The sequence below is a fragment of the Scomber japonicus genome, chromosome 16, assembly GCF_027409825.1.
Source record: "Scomber japonicus isolate fScoJap1 chromosome 16, fScoJap1.pri, whole genome shotgun sequence".
Lineage (NCBI taxonomy): Eukaryota > Metazoa > Chordata > Actinopteri > Scombriformes > Scombridae > Scomber > Scomber japonicus.
The window spans coordinates 8,260,691-8,277,018 of NC_070593.1; the positions used below are offsets into that span (position 1 = coordinate 8,260,691).

At 36.9% G+C, this 16,328-nt stretch overlaps 2 protein-coding genes across 5 annotated transcripts; one reads left to right on the forward strand and one right to left on the reverse strand.

Annotated features, from left to right (window-relative positions):
* The first annotated feature begins 91 nt into the window (after window positions 1–91).
* On the forward strand, window positions 92–4,028 carry dmac2l (distal membrane arm assembly component 2 like). Its single transcript, XM_053335312.1, has 5 exons — window positions 92–142; window positions 1,174–1,277; window positions 2,192–2,400; window positions 3,175–3,346; window positions 3,491–4,028. The coding sequence occupies exons 2-5, from the start codon at window positions 1,183–1,185 to the stop codon at window positions 3,603–3,605; spliced, it is 591 nt and encodes a 196-aa protein (XP_053191287.1). The 5' UTR covers window positions 92–142; window positions 1,174–1,182; the 3' UTR covers window positions 3,606–4,028.
* Window positions 4,029–5,448: 1,420 nt separating this feature from the next.
* cdkl1 (cyclin-dependent kinase-like 1 (CDC2-related kinase)) lies at window positions 5,449–15,878 on the reverse strand. 4 transcript variants are annotated; one of them, XM_053335310.1, is made up of 9 exons: window positions 15,708–15,878; window positions 14,223–14,344; window positions 9,962–10,034; window positions 9,451–9,541; window positions 7,823–8,023; window positions 7,104–7,186; window positions 6,851–6,907; window positions 6,269–6,441; window positions 5,449–5,598 (listed from the first exon to the last, which is right to left on the reverse strand). In XM_053335310.1, exons 1-9 carry the CDS (start codon window positions 15,873–15,875, stop codon window positions 5,490–5,492), a joined length of 1,077 nt encoding a protein of 358 aa, XP_053191285.1. In that variant the 5' UTR covers window positions 15,876–15,878; the 3' UTR covers window positions 5,449–5,489. The 4 variants fall into 4 exon arrangements, with proteins under 4 accessions (XP_053191285.1, XP_053191281.1, XP_053191282.1 ...); XM_053335306.1 differs by having other exon boundaries at window positions 6,284–6,441; window positions 15,708–15,875; XM_053335307.1 differs by having other exon boundaries at window positions 5,449–5,591; window positions 6,280–6,441; window positions 15,708–15,875.
* Between the last annotated feature and the right edge of the window lie 450 nt (window positions 15,879–16,328).

The following is a 16,328-nucleotide window of genomic DNA, read 5'->3' on the forward strand; positions in this document are numbered from 1 at the left end:
ACGTGACGACGCTACGCTCACTCACGCTGACGTAAACGCGGCCAGCCAATAAAGAAGCACGTTTTTTGATGACGCATTAAGGTGAAAGGCTACAGCTATGGACGCCACTCAGATATAAACAATCCGATCTGTTGGAGGACAGGTGAGAAAATTAACCAAATATCTTTACCCTACAGCTTTAATGATGAAACTGTGATGTTATTTAGCTAACATGTACTGTTAAGATTGCTAGAAGATAAATTTGGATTCATTTTTTATCACTAATCTCGTAATTTTGTTGGCTGAATTGCACATTCATTAAAGCTAATTTATTAGTAAAAACCTGAACTTCCTGGTTTTCACAAAGGAGGTCAAAAAGATACCTTTGCAAAGCTTTTAGTTAATTTGTGTTTTATTTTATATTTTATATTAGTTTTTTTTAATTTAGTTTTTTAAATTTAGTTTTCTCTTTTAAATCTATTTGAACTTTTATCTCTTCTTATTTATTTTAATATTTGTTTGTTTGTTTTTTAACCTATGCTGTTTATTTTAAATTGCTGTACTTCTTTGTTCTTGTTTTATTACTTTAAATGTAAAGCACTTTGAGCTGCATTATATGAAAGGGTGCCTCTAGCACCTTTATGAAAGGTGCTATATAAATAAAGTTGTTATTATTATTATTATTATTATTATTAGTAGTAGTAGTAGTAGTAGTAGTAGTAGTAGTAGTAGTAGTAGTAGTATTGTTATTAAACAGTATATTGTTTTTCCTCTAGGTCAGAGCATGTGGAAACTTTGAATGTCTGTTATTTAGTTTAAATTTAAGAATAAAGTTAATCATCATGTATTTATTTTCTATTCATGTTTCAGCTCTGAGGCTTTTATATTACATATCTTTTGTTTGTTTGTTTGTTTTTGGCTAAATCCCATATTCATTAAAGGTAATTTACAGGTAAACTTCTTGGTTTTCACAAAGGACCAGTACATCATTTTTTCCTCTAATTACAAAGCTTGTAGAAACTTTGAATGCCTGGTTTTTACTTTTCTTCTGTAAACTGTCAGAAATGTAAAAGAAAATAAGACATGTAAATCTATGTCCTTGGTATATTAAAGAGATTTGAGCAGTTGTTTAGTTTAAATCCAAGGATAAAGCTAAGTTTTTTATTTATTTTTCTCCTTTTCTTCCTGTTTCAGTTCTGAGACATGAGGCTTTTGTCGAAGGCGGTGCAGTCTGCTGTGAGACAGAGAGACGGGAGCCGCAGACACTTTTGGGGTTGGCTCAATGCAGTCTTCAACAAGTGAGACACCATTAAGATCAACTTGACACTAATCCGAGCTAATAGCTGCACAGCAAAGTACAAAGAGGCTTTTAAACTGAAAGACACTCAACACAAACCTCAGTTAACGTGAATCCATGTTACACATATGTTCAAAGGTGGAAAGTAACTAAGTACATTTAATCAATTACTATACTTTAGTGCAATTTTGACATACTTGTACTTTACTTGAGTATTTCCATTTGATGCTACTTTATACTTCCACTTCACATCATTTATTTCACAGCTTTGGTTACTTTTTAGATGAAGATTTTGTCACAATGGATAATTGTATACATTTTTATTTATAGCGCCAAATCACAACAAAAGTCATCTCAAGGCATTTTACACATAGAGTAGGTCTAGACCGTACTCTTTAATTTATTTAATATGGGTATAATTATATTGTACTTAATGGTCAGGAAATTGTATCAGTGTAATGTTTGTTGACTTTAGGACCAGAAAAAGACAACATTCAGGTTATATCATTGATTATTCTAGAGTGAAACCTTTACTCCATTAAGATATCAAAATAATAACAAATGCCCATTGCATCATGTTTTTTGAACCCAAAGTTCCACGTCGTCTTGTTTATTTTGTCAACAAACTAACTCATCCAAAACCCACAGTTGCATCTATAAAGTTGTGAAACAGAGATAGGAAAGCAAATCCTCACCTTTTAAGCTGCGACACAAATGTTGCTTTTATTTGATAAATAACAAACCAAACAAATAGTTCTTATTTGCTCAGGTTAAAAAAATGCCATTTGGAGTTTGGTTTTAGCCCTTTGACTCCTCTTTTCTGCCCTCTCAGCACCCAAAAATGTGACACATTTCATTACATGTCGTCATCATAGATGAGTGACGTACTTTGAGTGTTTGTTGATCTTCTCTCAGGGTTGACTATGAGAGGATCAAAGCTATTGGTCCAGACCGAGCCGCAGCAGAGTGGCTGTTGAGATGTGGTGCCAAAGTGAGGTTTGAAGGTTTCGAACGTTGGCATCACGACTACAACGGACTGCCAACTGGGCCACTGGGCAGATACAAGATCCAGGGGATTGATGCTACTGAATCCTGCATCATGCACAGAGGGTTCGACCATCTGGGTCAGTGTTACAGTGTGGAGAATATTGTGTTCTTGTCCTTCCGACTCGTCCCTGTCTCTTTACCATTTTCCTCTGTGATCATTGATATCCTCTCTAATAAATTTAACAAGACAAATACTGTATATCTACACAGCCAGTTGGCCTAATAGAGCCACTATGATACCATTACCTACTTTTTTAGATACCTTACTTTGCAGAATATAACCATGTGTTTCTAATGTTGTCTAAATACAACTAACCATACAGTAACTTCACCTAAAAGACAGTATATGATAAAATCAGTCAATATAATTTATCCATTAATGTTACTACCAGATTTTATGGCAATGCATCCAATAGTTGTTGATCCGATCCTAAGTACTGGATCAAGAGATATTTTTCATTCCTGGAGCCATGAGACTTATTAAAAGTCTGCTCATGTCAAAGATTGAAGCAGCGTTCAGAAAGTTTAAATTTTGCAGCAGCTATCAATTGTTAACATGAGTTTGACCTTCATCGCTGACCTGAAAGTGATTCCCCTTTGTGCTAAAAAAGAAAGGAAAGGCGAGGGTGAAAGTGCACCTCTACCAGACTGATTATCCAAAAAATGACGCAAGTGCCCCGGGATGTTTTACACTGAGCAGACACAAACTGTCCCAGATCCTTTTTGGCTGCTGCTCTCAAACCTGAGTGCCAGAGTCCACACAGATTTATTGTGACGCAATTGTTTCACTATTTCTTGTTTAGTAAACTAATGAGTGGAGAGTGATCTGACGCTGTTTTAATTTTTTCTAGATGGTTTGAAATATGTGGACGAGATCAAGTTCAATAAGTGTATCTACATTGAGGACACTTGCCTGGAGAAGTTGAGCTCAATAGAGAATCTGCAGGAGAGTTTGAACATGTTGGAGGTGGTGTCATGTGGAAACGTTACAGATAAGGGCATCATCGCCCTGCACAGACTCAAGTGAGTGATTATAATGCGGCAAAATCTACATATTTTAAATAGTTGCTGTTCATTTAACTGACACTAATTCAGCCATTTTATTAACCAAAAGGGATGAATGATTAACTCGTGTTTAATGACATATTTTGCATTACTTCCACACAGGAATCTGGAGTATCTGTTTCTCAGTGATCTTCCTGGGATCAAAGATAAGCAGACAACAGCTAGCAGATTACAGACGGCACTTCCACGTCTGGATTTAGTTCTGGACCTGGAGTAAAATCAGCTTCCTGCTTCAGAGAGTGTTTGAATTGTTAAGTAAGAACAGCTTTGGAAGAAGACACTAACTCGGAGAGGGAAAGACTGGAACGTTTTCATCTCCCAATGCGTAGATCCTTCAGCTGAAACATTGAATGTTTTTGCATGCAAATATACAGAAGCCCTGAAAGACAAGTGAGAAATAAGTTATTCAGGAGATTTCTAAGTCTGATCTAAATTATTTTCTCTCATGTGTTTGTGACTCAAGAACAGGTGAAAGGTTTTTGCCAGAATCATTTTTTTTATTTTTCATCTGTTTCATGGATGGAAAAACAATTAAAGAATTTAGTAAGATCAACCGGACAAAGTTTTGAGTTTGAGTTTTGAGTCATAAACAGGAGACAAATGGACTGTACTTATATAGCACCTTTCTAGTCTTTGCGACCGCTCATCTGCTAGCTGTTGTCTGCTTAAGCGCTTTACATTACATGTCATTCACCCTTTCACACACATTCATACACTGATGGCAGGAGCTACCACGCAGGGTGCCAACCTGCTCATCAGGGGGAATTTAACCATTCATTCACATTCATACACTGTTGGCACAGCAACGGGAGCAATTTGGGATTAAATGTCTTGCCCAAGGACACATCGACATGTGGAAATCTTCACTGTTGTTTACACATATATCCTCTTGTTTTGGAGACTGAGGCCACCACTCCTGTCTGTCTCCACCTGCTGCTGCATCCTTCTCTGGCTGTGTGCTATCAGGAACACAGGAAACCTGGAATGATCCCTAGATTGGAGTTATCAACTGTTTGGGATAGCTTCTGGACAGCAGCTCAGAGCTTCCACCTACATCAAAGAATCTGCTTTTGGGCATACTTACAAATTGGATCTCCAGAAGAAAATAATTCTCACTTGCCTTTCAGCGCTTTTGCACAAATGTAACAATCATCAAGTTTTGTTTTTTTTTGTTAATGAGTGTGCAGCAAAATCCGTCTTTATGCAAAATATTCAAGATTATGATGTGTCAAAGTACAGAGTCCAGAAAAGAGAAAAGTTGAAGCACTTTATATTGTTGACAACAGTTTTTCCTAACTATTCTATATTTATTATAGACTCAACATTCAAGATATTAAAGGTTACTCCATACGTGGGTACATAGAGAAAAAAACAACAACAACTGTTCTTCAAGAGTCTCTTTAAAATATTTTCTCTTAAGATTCATTTTGGCATTTGTAAGATATCTGAGGACAGACAGATGGCTGTGAGCATCCTTAGCACCAAAGAGAGTACACATAACATAATATTGCTAATTGCTACTAAAGGTTAGTTAAAGGATCGTTAACTGTATTCACTCCTGACGTCAATAAATATTATTTTCAGAAAATGCTCATGAGTCGTTACATGTGACAAAAAAAGTCAAAAGTTTGTGTCCTACATTATAACTTAGTCAAGATAACAACAACATAAAACTCCAGTCACTCTCACAGAGTTCATCGTTATATATATATATAAAAAAACATTTGGCAAACCAGGCGAGGCAGCACGTCGTAGTTTTACCTTCAGTTCATTCAGAGAGCAGAGCAGCACGTCGCCCTTTGTCTTTACACCTCTATACAAAAAATACAACAACATCAGCTTGAAATGTAACAGGCAACATACGTAAACCAACACGCCTGAGTGGACACGTTGGGAATAGTGCATAGACTTACATCGATATGAAGAGACACCCGACACACCCCATGTGAATAATAAACATTTTAAAAAGCTGCTGAGTCCTGTTGAGTGCTTTAAAAAGCAAGGTGCTACCAGAATCTGCTTCATTTCCTGAGTTTTTTGGGGTTTTGTTTTATAGCTAACCCTGCTTGTTGTTGATGATGTTGATCAGGAGCAGCTTTGTTTAGATGTTTGGTAGATGATAGTTGAACTTGCGCAGGTTGTTGTAGTATTTCTTATTATCCAGAGCTGGAAAGATGCTGCTGCCGGTCAGCTGTGGCAAATACTGGAGGAAAAGAAAAACAAAATCAGGGTTAAGAGAGAGTTTTGAGTGTAATTAAGTATTTTTAATATTAATTAAAATGATTTAGCACATGCGAAACAATGACTCTGATTGTAAAATTTCTATTTTGAGACAGTGGAAGTCAGTAAAGATAGGTTTACAGCCCCAAAATGTGCTTTACATCCATGTTCATACATTGTATTTCCTGGAGGTTCCCAGCTGTTTAGTTTATTCTTCAGAAGCAAAACCACTTTAGGAAAATGTTAAATGGCTATCCATCTGCAGGGTTACAGGAAATGCCTTCTTTTATTCTGGTTTTATTAGATTTATAACCTTATTGACTTATAGTAGTATACATTTTGTGTGTTTTTTATAAATATTACTACAACTTTTCAACATAAGCTGGCAATAAAGTTGGTCAGAATTCCCATTTTCTAATAGAGTGGCTCTAAATACTTGTTTTATTATTTCTGACATTTTTATTTCCAAAGCTGCTGCCACCTCTTAATAATACATTCAACATTTCCATTTTCCAGAGTTTCCACTGGATTTCTTGCAAACTATTTGACAGATTTTCCAGACTGATAGCTGAAAACACTGACTGAACAATATGTGAACCCTCATGATTCATGTCAGCATACTGTATCACTGTAAAGCTCGACCGTGACTCCTCATACAGACGGCTGCTCACCCCGGGTGGGAGGTGTTTGCGAGGTAAACGCGTCCTCTTGTTGCCGGAGCGGTCCTGCTCTCGAGAAGCTCCCTCGCTCTTTTCTCGCAGGCTGTCGAAGTACGGATGCTGGAGGAGATGCTCGCATGTCAGCCGCTCAGACGGGTCCATCCTGAGACAACCCTAAACCGACAATAAGAGGAGAAAATGCAGATATAAATAAAACTTTGAGACTAAGCTTGGTAGTTAAAGCCACAAATATGCAGATAGGTATGATGATGACATGATAACATATTTATTCAGATTATTTGGGGACATGAAACACTTCTCATAGCACTTAAATGCAGTTTCTGATTTGTTGTGAAGACGAATGAAAGTGTTTTTCAGATTTTACATTTATTGAAAGGTGTTTAGATTTAAAATGCTTGAAATCAACAGTTTTTCATGATCTTTCTGACTGATGAAGTGTACTAAAATGTGCACATGTCAGTGTATTTTGGGCGATAAATGCTTTCAGATTTTTACTTTGTTGTATTTTTGCAGTACAGTGACACAGAGTTTAAGTATGCAGTCATCTCTATGACAACATTACCTTCATAAGACTCAGAGCTTGATGTGAGAGAATTGGATATTTCTGCTCCAAAGCTTCCTGCAGAGACAGAGAAGGACAAAGACTCAGTATTTTTACTACACATAAACCCACGATTAAACTCCTATATTGAGTTAAAGTCAACAAACTCCACTTTTAAATCCACTTTTCTTTATTATGATTCATTATTCAAATGTTAGCTGTAAGTTCGATGAGTTGCAGATACGTTGCAGACGGTGTTGTCTTTCCTCCTCACCATGTCTTGAGGCTCCGGGATGGAAACACCACTGAAGAATTGGTTGTTGCTGAAAACCTGCTGATGTCGAGGGATCAGATCTCCTGCAGAGAAACAAGAAACAAGAACTCAGTCAGTCTGGTTTGGTTGCTGTTTAAGCCTCATTTTGACAACTTCTTGTCATAACTTCTGTAAATGTATTTTTTTATCTGAGATTAGTATTATTACTTAGGATAAAGACAATTTTACAATTATCATTCTTTCTTGGAAAACACCTCCTAAGAGTCTCAAGACAGTTTCTTCCCACATATTTATGAAAAAACCCTCAAAACTTTAAAACACATAGGCACTCATATCCTTAAAAAGAATCAGCAATTACTTTTTCATTCAAACACTTAAATATGTAAATATATAGACTAACATTTACTGATTTAAAAAGCAAAAAATCCCATGCTGATGATGACATTAATAATTATACTGTAATTAAAAGCTGTTTCTTTACTTTGTGTGTAGTTATTTTGAGTAAATTTGATCATTAATCTACAGAATTGTGTATTTTTTATTATCAAGATTGAGCTACACATCATTTCATCCCAGTATAGTTGCACTGAAAGCCAATATTAACAATAATCATCCTGTCACACACATCAAAACATCCAAAAATGACCTCAATCTTCTTCTTCTCACTCTGTTAAAACATGCACAGGTTTCTGTTCAGACCAGCAGCAGACTGAGCTTACCGAGAGTCTTCCTGATCAGGTACAGCTGGTCCATGTCAGACTTCCCGGGCCACAGAGGAATCCCCGACAGCAGCTCTGCGAACACGCAGCCGATGGCCCAAACATCCACCGGTGGGCCGTACTGAGTGTCCCCCACCAGCAGCTCGGGGGCCCGGTACCAACGGGTGGCCACGTAGTCTGTGTAGTAGTCACATGGTCCAGCTGGAGACACAGAAACACAGAAAGACATAACGTGAAACATCTGTGAGAGGAGCCGTCAGGTCATCACGTACTTTAAACAAAATGTGTAAACAGTAGATGAGATCCAGCCACACACAGAGAAACCAGTCTGCTGTACCAGTTTAAAACCAACAGCATATACTGGTCTGTTTGTATTTCAGGAGTTTTTTATTGATTATCAAATATTTAAGTTAGTTTGGATCTGATAGTGTTTGTTGTACATCAGAGGCCTCCGAAAGCTTTTGACTGTGGCCCTTTTAAAATAAAGCAATCACCACTCATGGCTTCTTGTAATATATGTATGATTAATGATATCTGACACATGAAGAACAAAATGGACAAATGGACCTCTTTCCTATAAAACGTTTCGTTATTGCAGTTTTGGAACTTTTTTTTGATTTTTCTTCTTGTTTCTATCTAGACCGTTTTTATTGTAAGTTTAAATCACCTAACTCTGTTCTCAGAGTTATTTCACTCATTTTCCAATCTTTAAAATTGCTTTTTGTTTTATTGCTAGGCCTAGTGCTAGATAGTGGAACAGCTCCAGAGTCTTTACACATACATGAATATTTCAACTTCTTCAATGGACGTTAATTAATATGATATATGAAACAAGTATAGATTGCTTGCAAGTTTAATTTAAGAGTTAATAAGAGTTAAATTTAAGTTGCTATACAGAATTCTCGCCACAAATCAACATTAAACATTAACAACATTAACATTGTTGCTGGGAACATTTAAAATATCAACATCAGTCTAAGAAATTTAATCCTGGTATAATCTCTAAATATTTGTGTTACGTCCTCTGACTTTTCTCCTGGACTCTTTTTTCTTTGGAGGAGGGCTGTATGTGTTTCAGGTCCGCCTCGCCCCTCTCTGACCACATCTGAACTTCAGCTCGTCAGTGGAGCTATGTCAACCAGCAGAACCAGTTCTCCCAGTTCTCCCAGTGCTCCTAGCGCTCCCAATGCTCCCAGTCCTCCCAGTGCTCCCAATGCTCCCAGTGTTCCCAGTGTTCCCTCCCTGCTATTTGGCAACTGAGCAGCTTGTTGAGCTATTGCTGAGTTCTCTGCCATTTTATTTTTTTTCTTTGTAAACTCTGTTTTTAAAAGGTGCTATATAAATAAAGTTATATTTTTATTATACATGTTAATACAAAAATAAACTGATATTCTAATTTTTTTTTTTAGGGCCCCTGTCAGTCTCGGGCCCTTACAGGCATCCTAACTTTCAGCCCCTTATGGCGCCCCTGTAAACATACAAAACTCAGCTTCAGTTCAACCTTTTTTTTTCCTTCTCACACTGAATGTAACGTGTAATAACAGCAGTGTCCACTAGGTGTCACTGTTACAAATAAACCATCAACTGTGGATACAATCTAAAAAACAACAACAACAACAACAACTTACTGAGTATCCTCGCAAACCCAAAGTCACAGAGTTTGATGACTTGATGTTTGGTGATGAGAATATTCTCCGGCTTGACGTCTCTGTGAATACACTGCAGAGACAGAAACACACTCAGAGACTCAGAGATGCTGAACATAAAGGAGCTGTGTGTGTGTGTGTGTGTGTGTGTGTGTGTGTGTGTGTGTGTGTGTGTGTGTGTGTGTGTGTGAGAAACAGTTAAAAAAAAAAGAGAAAGGAAGCCTGTTAAATGGGGGGCCTTGAAGCATTTGTTGTGTCTAGGTGATACATTAACTGCTGTTCAGCCAAGGGGAAGGAATTCTTGTTAAAGAAAAAAGAGCCATAAAGCAAGAGGCTTGTCGGCAGCTGGAGGAGGGAGGAGACCCGAGGAATTCAAAAACAAGCTGAGGAGGTTTGACAAATGACAAATATACTGAACGTTACATGAAGAGACAGGTAAGAGGAGAAACTGTGGAGCCAGAAAAAAGAGAGAGAAAAAAAAAACAGCACTTACATTTTGTTTGTGGCAGAAGTTCACAGCTTGAAGCGTCTGCCAGATTATACTTTTTACAAGCTGCTCCGGGACTCTGTAAACCGGGTAGGAAATCAAACATTAGAGCCAAAAACATCAGTCAGTTAATCAGTAAGTTGATCATCAGAAAAAAAAAGAAAAGAAAAAAATGTGTTTACTTATCTTTATTTATTTTTTCTTTATTGTGCCAAATTATCTAATAATTTCATTTGAGTTAATCTACAACACTGTTCATGTTTATTTAACTATGTCCACTTTATTCTAATAATCCATATATCATACATCCACACTATATTAAAGGGTTGCTGTGGAATACAGTAAAGCCTAAAAAGGTGTTAATAGTGATTGATTATTTAGAAAAAACACATTTTTGCATCACAGAGATTATTTGGTTATTTTTCTTTGTTTCATGTCATTCTACATTAAATCCTTTTTGTTTGTTTTTGGCTATTTATCTATCAGATGAGGTTTACATTACTTAAATACGTGACTTAAGACTTTGTGAATTTGTCATTATTTAACCTCTGAGCAGTTACAGTAGTGCACTTTTCTTCTTCCAGTCATTTCTCTCCTTAATATCTTTTAAACTTCTGTCTCGTGCGCTTATCAGCTTGTGAATTTGTATTAAAGCTCTTTTTGAGTCACTTTCCTCTAATGCTTGATTGTCTTATCCTGCTTGTAAGTTGCTTTGGGTAAAAGTGTAAATGTATTTTTGACATTTTTGTGAGGTAAATTATAAATGAACTAAAAAAAAAATTAAATTAAGATGAATCCTAACATTGTCCCTTGAACCTGAACAAACTTAAGGATGAAGCTATCAACTGTTATGATGAATCTAAACATTAAACAACTAGACTTAGGCATCTGCAGCCACATCAGCATCTCTGTGATGCATGCAGATGTTTAGCAGGTGTTTTTTTAATGTGTGTCCATCATGTTCATCATCTTAGTTTAATATGTTTGCAGTCTATTATTTGCAAAGTCGTACTAAACACAAAGAGTTTTGCAGGTTTGTTTTGTAATAAGCGAAACTGTCATTGTAGCAGCTTTTCCAGATTATTTCAACAAGTCATGTCTCTGCTGTATATAACATATATTAATCAAATCAAACTCCATTAGTATAGTTGCCCTTTCTCTAAAATGTTCAGGCTAATGAGCATTTGTGTATCTATAATCCGTTTCGTCCAGGTTCGAGTTGTGTCTTCTGTGTCTTTTAGTGAAATAAAAAAGTATATTTTCTATTAATATGACTAGAAATGTCCCAAAATGCCAAGTCTACTAAATATCTTAAGAAATGATCATTCTAACACTACATGCACATGATCTATAACCAGGGTTAATAATTGTCTGTCTGGTTTCATTACAAATATATTTAAGTTAAAGAAGTCTGATGACGGCATTAAAAGAAAAATGAAGAGAATCACCAAAGTTAATAAAGTTCATCCTGAGGGAGACATGAATATTTATGCATCATTAGACACTGAAGTTATTAAGATTCAACCTCTGGGCATCACAAGTGTCAAAATGTCCTTCTAATAGTTGCTGGATCTAAAATTAAACTAGTGATTATCTGCAGAATTAAGTTTGTTTGGACTCTAGAAATGTAGATGAATCTCAAAAAGTTGAATCTAATAAAGAAGCATCAACTATCTGAGTAACTTTCTTCTTCTTGGATCTCTACTTTTCTCCTCTCTCTGTGTCTTGTGTTTTTCAGACATTTCTTCTCCTTCAGACGACCGTGGAGGACAGTGAAGAGTCCCTCCGTTCCCCATTGTGCACCCCGATGCTCAACACTGTGAGGCTTTGTTGGTTCAGGGACCATCATCTATCAGTGTTGCCGTGGAAATGGCTAAATCGAGCCTTGTGACTGACAATTAATAACAATCTCCTCCCCTTCTTTCCCCACTTTGTTTTCTCTTCTTTTGAACCCTCTGAGGCCGGGGAGGCGACAGGCCAGGACCAGAGGGGGGAAACCAGACAGCGAAAACACTCCGTATAAAATGTGGCCGAGCCTAAAGAGTCCCGACAGCTCCCTGCCAGCAAAGCATTCTGGGAGAGTGTCACTGTAAACATACCACAGTGAGCAGGTCAGCGTCCTCGGAGACGAGCGTTGTGCCGATCAGAGGCAGACAAAGCTGGGTGTACGGTGTGGTATATATGTAATGTAGAGATAATAGAAAGTACATAGCACTCTGTTTAATGAAAAGTGACCGAACTCAGATTTATGCTCTCAGTATCTCAGTGTGAGTGAGTAAAGGTCAGTACAGTACACCGAGGAGCCAGCTGTGCATTCAATTAATAATTTAAAGTCCTTAAACTGATGTGTTATTAATGTAGTCTGGTTTACTTTTTATTATTTTACTACTAATACAGTCTTTATGAGTTGGAAAGCACTCTACACATATAGCTGACAGCATACAGGTGACAGGGCTGAAATGAGTACAGTTAATATACGTATGTTGAGATACGGCAAATGTGTGTAGAAGCACATATAAATTAGTGTTTACTTTAATGTAAAGTAGATATTAGGGTAATGTGGACCACTTTTTGCAATCCTGACTTGTTTACCTTATTTACAACACCTAATATCATTATGAAATCCCTGAGATGTTTGCTTGTTAAATCAGAAGACATTTTTTTGGATACTGTACTCAAAAGGATATATTGGTATTCCTTGGGCTAAATTGTTGCAGAATTTGTAGATTTAATAATCTGGGACACTAGTTTTAAAGGTTAGAAATACTTTGATTTATACAAAGCAGCCAAATTATCTGCCAAAACGGAAAATTCTGAAATGTGCATACCCATATTTGGTCATTTAATTTCGTAGGCCTACTATTTTCTGTATGTTCACCTGTAATTTTAAACAACATAACTTACACAGTACGCATATACTAGTTAACTTTAAAATAATTGAATAGAAAGAGCTAAATGCACTGGAGCTTAGCTATCCCACATTAGTCGATTGTCCCATATTAACCTGCTATAATAATGAAGATTTCAACTGCAGGATAGCTGCTCTTGATTCTTATCTAAAATAAATGGATGCTGTTAAAATAATCTAAATTATGTGATTTCAATAAAAAGGATGAGCACCTTTACTTATAATTATACATCTACTGTATGTATTTAAATGTGTTGGACGACCTCCTTTTGAGGCATTAGCTCCAAATTACTTGATTTTACACATTTAAAACAAACTTCTGAGTGAAATTTTAATAAAAACCAAAATATCGAATGATGACACGTAATGTGAAAGCTGTAGCTCGTAACCATGAATCCACATCCAGTCCTCCAGCTTCTCTAAGCTCTAAGGAAAGTTTCTGATGTCTTTCATCTCATTGTTTCTGCTTTTTTACGACCTCCTACTTCACTGTTTGGTTCACTCTCATCTCTCATCAAGATAATTTCTTGCAAGCAGCTGTTTCCAGCATAAAAGCTCTAAAAAAAACCCCACATTATATTCACTGCCAGAGAGATGAAAGTTATCGACTAGCTGCTGAACATAGTGGAGCATTTAGTGGCTCCAGAGACAGACATTTTTCTCAGGAGCTGATGGAGACTGAATCAGAGCTAAAAGGAAAGCGACTGAAACATGACCCCAAATGGATATAAAAATGCTGGATGCTTCAATAGACACCTGTTAATATGTCAATGTGGTGTTGACAGCTTGATCTGCTGCCCCCAAGAGGACAAAAAACATGTGATGCAGCTTTAAACCTTAAACCAGCATTTTTTTGTCCACTAGGGGGCAGCAGAACCAAGTTAACACAATACTGATAAATAATACATTTTTAAGTTTAACTTGTGAGCAAACAGCTGCTTATGGAGCAACGTTATGATTCATTTGGAGTCATGTGTCTGTCCACCTGATGAATGTTAGCCTGATGTTAGCCTGTTAGCTCTGTTTTTGCTCTTTATTGATTCCCTAAGAGAAATATTCGGCTTTTTGTTGCTAAATTTCTACTATGTTCACCAGCTATTTGTTTAAAAGTGTCTGTTTGTTGTTTGGTGACAAGAAGGTAGAGTACAGTGGCCGAAAATGAGGCTGTGAGAGCATTGAGAGTGAATCAAAACAGTAGCCTTGAAGCCAGAGAGCTCAACAGTGAGATGAAACTTGCTAAAAAGCTCCTTAAAGCCGAGAGGAGCTGCAGAGTTGCTGCTTTAAAGTTGTATTTTATGTTTTATGTGAGTATGTTTGTATGTTAAGTTCATGTATTTTATAGAAATGAGTGTCAGTCACCCTCTGGGATGGCGGTCCAGCTCGTTGAGGACCGTGTGGTCGCAGTACTCGAACACGAGGTGAAGCTTCCGTTTACGTCGAAACACCTCGATCAGATTCACCAGGTTGGCGTGTTTCAGTTGCTGTGGAAACACATCAGATGGAAATAAAACATTATGGGCAAGGCTTTTGTAAATCCTGAGAGCTATCAAGCAAATTAAGTCACTTTCAGACACTTTTAATAGAAAATAGAAAACCAGAAAGTCTGCCGTTCCCTCTGTGGTTTGCTCTCTTCGACCACTGTTAACAGATGGTAATAAACATGCTGTTGCCCCTGACAACCTGTCCCCATCCTGTCCTATTTATGAGCCCCTGGTGTCCAAGAGGCCATCAACACTCCCACCCACCGTATGACTAATTAAACCATTGTACCAGTTCATCTTTGATAATAAGATACATAAAAAGGCAACAAAACACCAACAGGTTTCAGACAAGATAAGATATTTGAACTCTTATTGAACTAATTGTTGTTCATTTCTTTTAAGATTAATTAAGTGACTGTTAATTAAGGATATCTGTGTTGCATGCAGAGTCTAAACTGACATTTTTTGGGGTCAATTTGTTAAAAAATAAAGAGACAAGCACACTCACAACAATGTTCAGCTGGTGCCAAAACCCTTTTGTGGTTTCCTATTATTAAAATGCACCACACACATATTTCACATTTTAATTGAGGTACTTGTGTTGGCTTTGACCCCGCAGGGCTTTTTCCTTTATGTGATTACAACCCTCTAAACCTCTTTTGAACGCTGCTCTTTTGAACGAGAGCTCCTCTGTGCAGCAGCAACACAAAAATGCTTCCCACTGTCTCCCGAATTAATTGCAGGAGGTGTCCCTCCTGCTGGTTGCATAACAGAGAGGGGACTGTATTTCCTGGTGCTTAAAAACAAGATTTGCATCGTTAAGACATCAAATAAAGTATTGCATCATTGGATTTTGTTGAATATAAAGTAGAGGATAATAAAAATGAAAGAAGACTGAACTCTGATCACTAATTTGCTTATGTTTCTGTTGTGTCTTGTACTTGTTTGTACTATTTGAAAGTATATTCTTACATATTTTATGGTTCAAATAATGAATAAAGATGTACAAAAGCTTATTTTACAAGATGCAATTAAAAGGTTAAAGGTTTCTTACTTAAACTCTAGAAATAATGTGAATCAGTACAAAACTATTTTTGAATCAGAGGTTGATATTTGGATGCTGCTCCATGCTGTTTGCAAGAATTGAAACTGGAGTTGGAGGTCAGAAAAAGCAAAAAGCAAATCGATGAAAAGTTAAATAAATTGAAAATAAATAAATCTTGAATTTCTTTAGATATTTTTTTCTGTCAGAAGTGAGCTTCCACAGAGGGTATTGCTGCTACATTAACTTAATGCCAGTTAACGTCATCACTGCAGTGCAGAGTGTAGGTGAGGAATAAGAAAGTATCAGGTGTGTCATTACCTTCAGCATCCTGATCTCCCTCAGTGCAATCTTCCTGATGATGGGATCGTCCTCTGACTCTACAAACTTCTTGATGGCGACAATCTGCCCCGTGTCTTTGTTCCTGCACTTGAAGACGACGCCGTAGGAGCCCTCTCCGATCTTTCCAATCTTCTCGTACTTCTCCATCCTCAGACTGGACCGGCAGACATCCGAAGGTTACAAACAAACACTGTAACAAAGCAGGTATAGGAGTGTCTCTGCAGCCTAGAAACAGATGAGAGGGGACAGAGAAGGGGTTCATTTGAAAGGATTCTGCAGTAACTCAACATTCATGTTGTTTCTTTCTGGAAAAAGTACAACATTGTTTCTTTAAACATGAAACAGAATTTATCTTGGTGATTTTTCTTGTTATGATATAAGAAATTTAGATCTATCTCTACATTGGTGACAATTAGGGCTGCAACTAAGCATTATTTTCATTATAGATTCATCATTTTATTATCTTCTTGATAAATCAATAAGCTATTCTGTAAAATGTCAGAATATGTTTAAAAAATAATGTTGATGGTGTTTTGCAAAGTCCAAAATGCAACCTAGAAGTCCACAACTCAGTTTACAGTCACACAGGATTAACAAACA

Excerpts from the sequence above, each read along its gene's own strand:
- dmac2l (XM_053335312.1), top strand. The coding sequence starts at position 1,183 with ATGAGGCTTTTGTCGAAGGCGGTGCAGTCTGCTGTGAGACAGAGAGAC. Across the intron at positions 2,401-3,174 it reads CAGAGGGTTCGACCATCTGG|ATGGTTTGAAATATGTGGAC; the intron begins GTCAGTGTTACA and ends AATTTTTTCTAG. Across the intron at positions 3,347-3,490 it reads ATCGCCCTGCACAGACTCAA|GAATCTGGAGTATCTGTTTC; the intron begins GTGAGTGATTAT and ends ACTTCCACACAG.
- cdkl1 (XM_053335310.1), bottom strand. The coding sequence starts at position 15,875 with ATGGAGAAGTACGAGAAGATTGGAAAGATCGGAGAGGGCTCCTACGGC. Across the intron at positions 10,035-14,222 it reads CTGGACCGCCATCCCAGAGG|AGTCCCGGAGCAGCTTGTAA; the intron begins GTGACTGACACT and ends CCCGGTTTACAG. Across the intron at positions 5,599-6,268 it reads CCACCCGGGGTGAGCAGCCG|CCTCCAGTATTTGCCACAGC; the intron begins TCTGTATGAGGA and ends TGTTTTTCTTTT.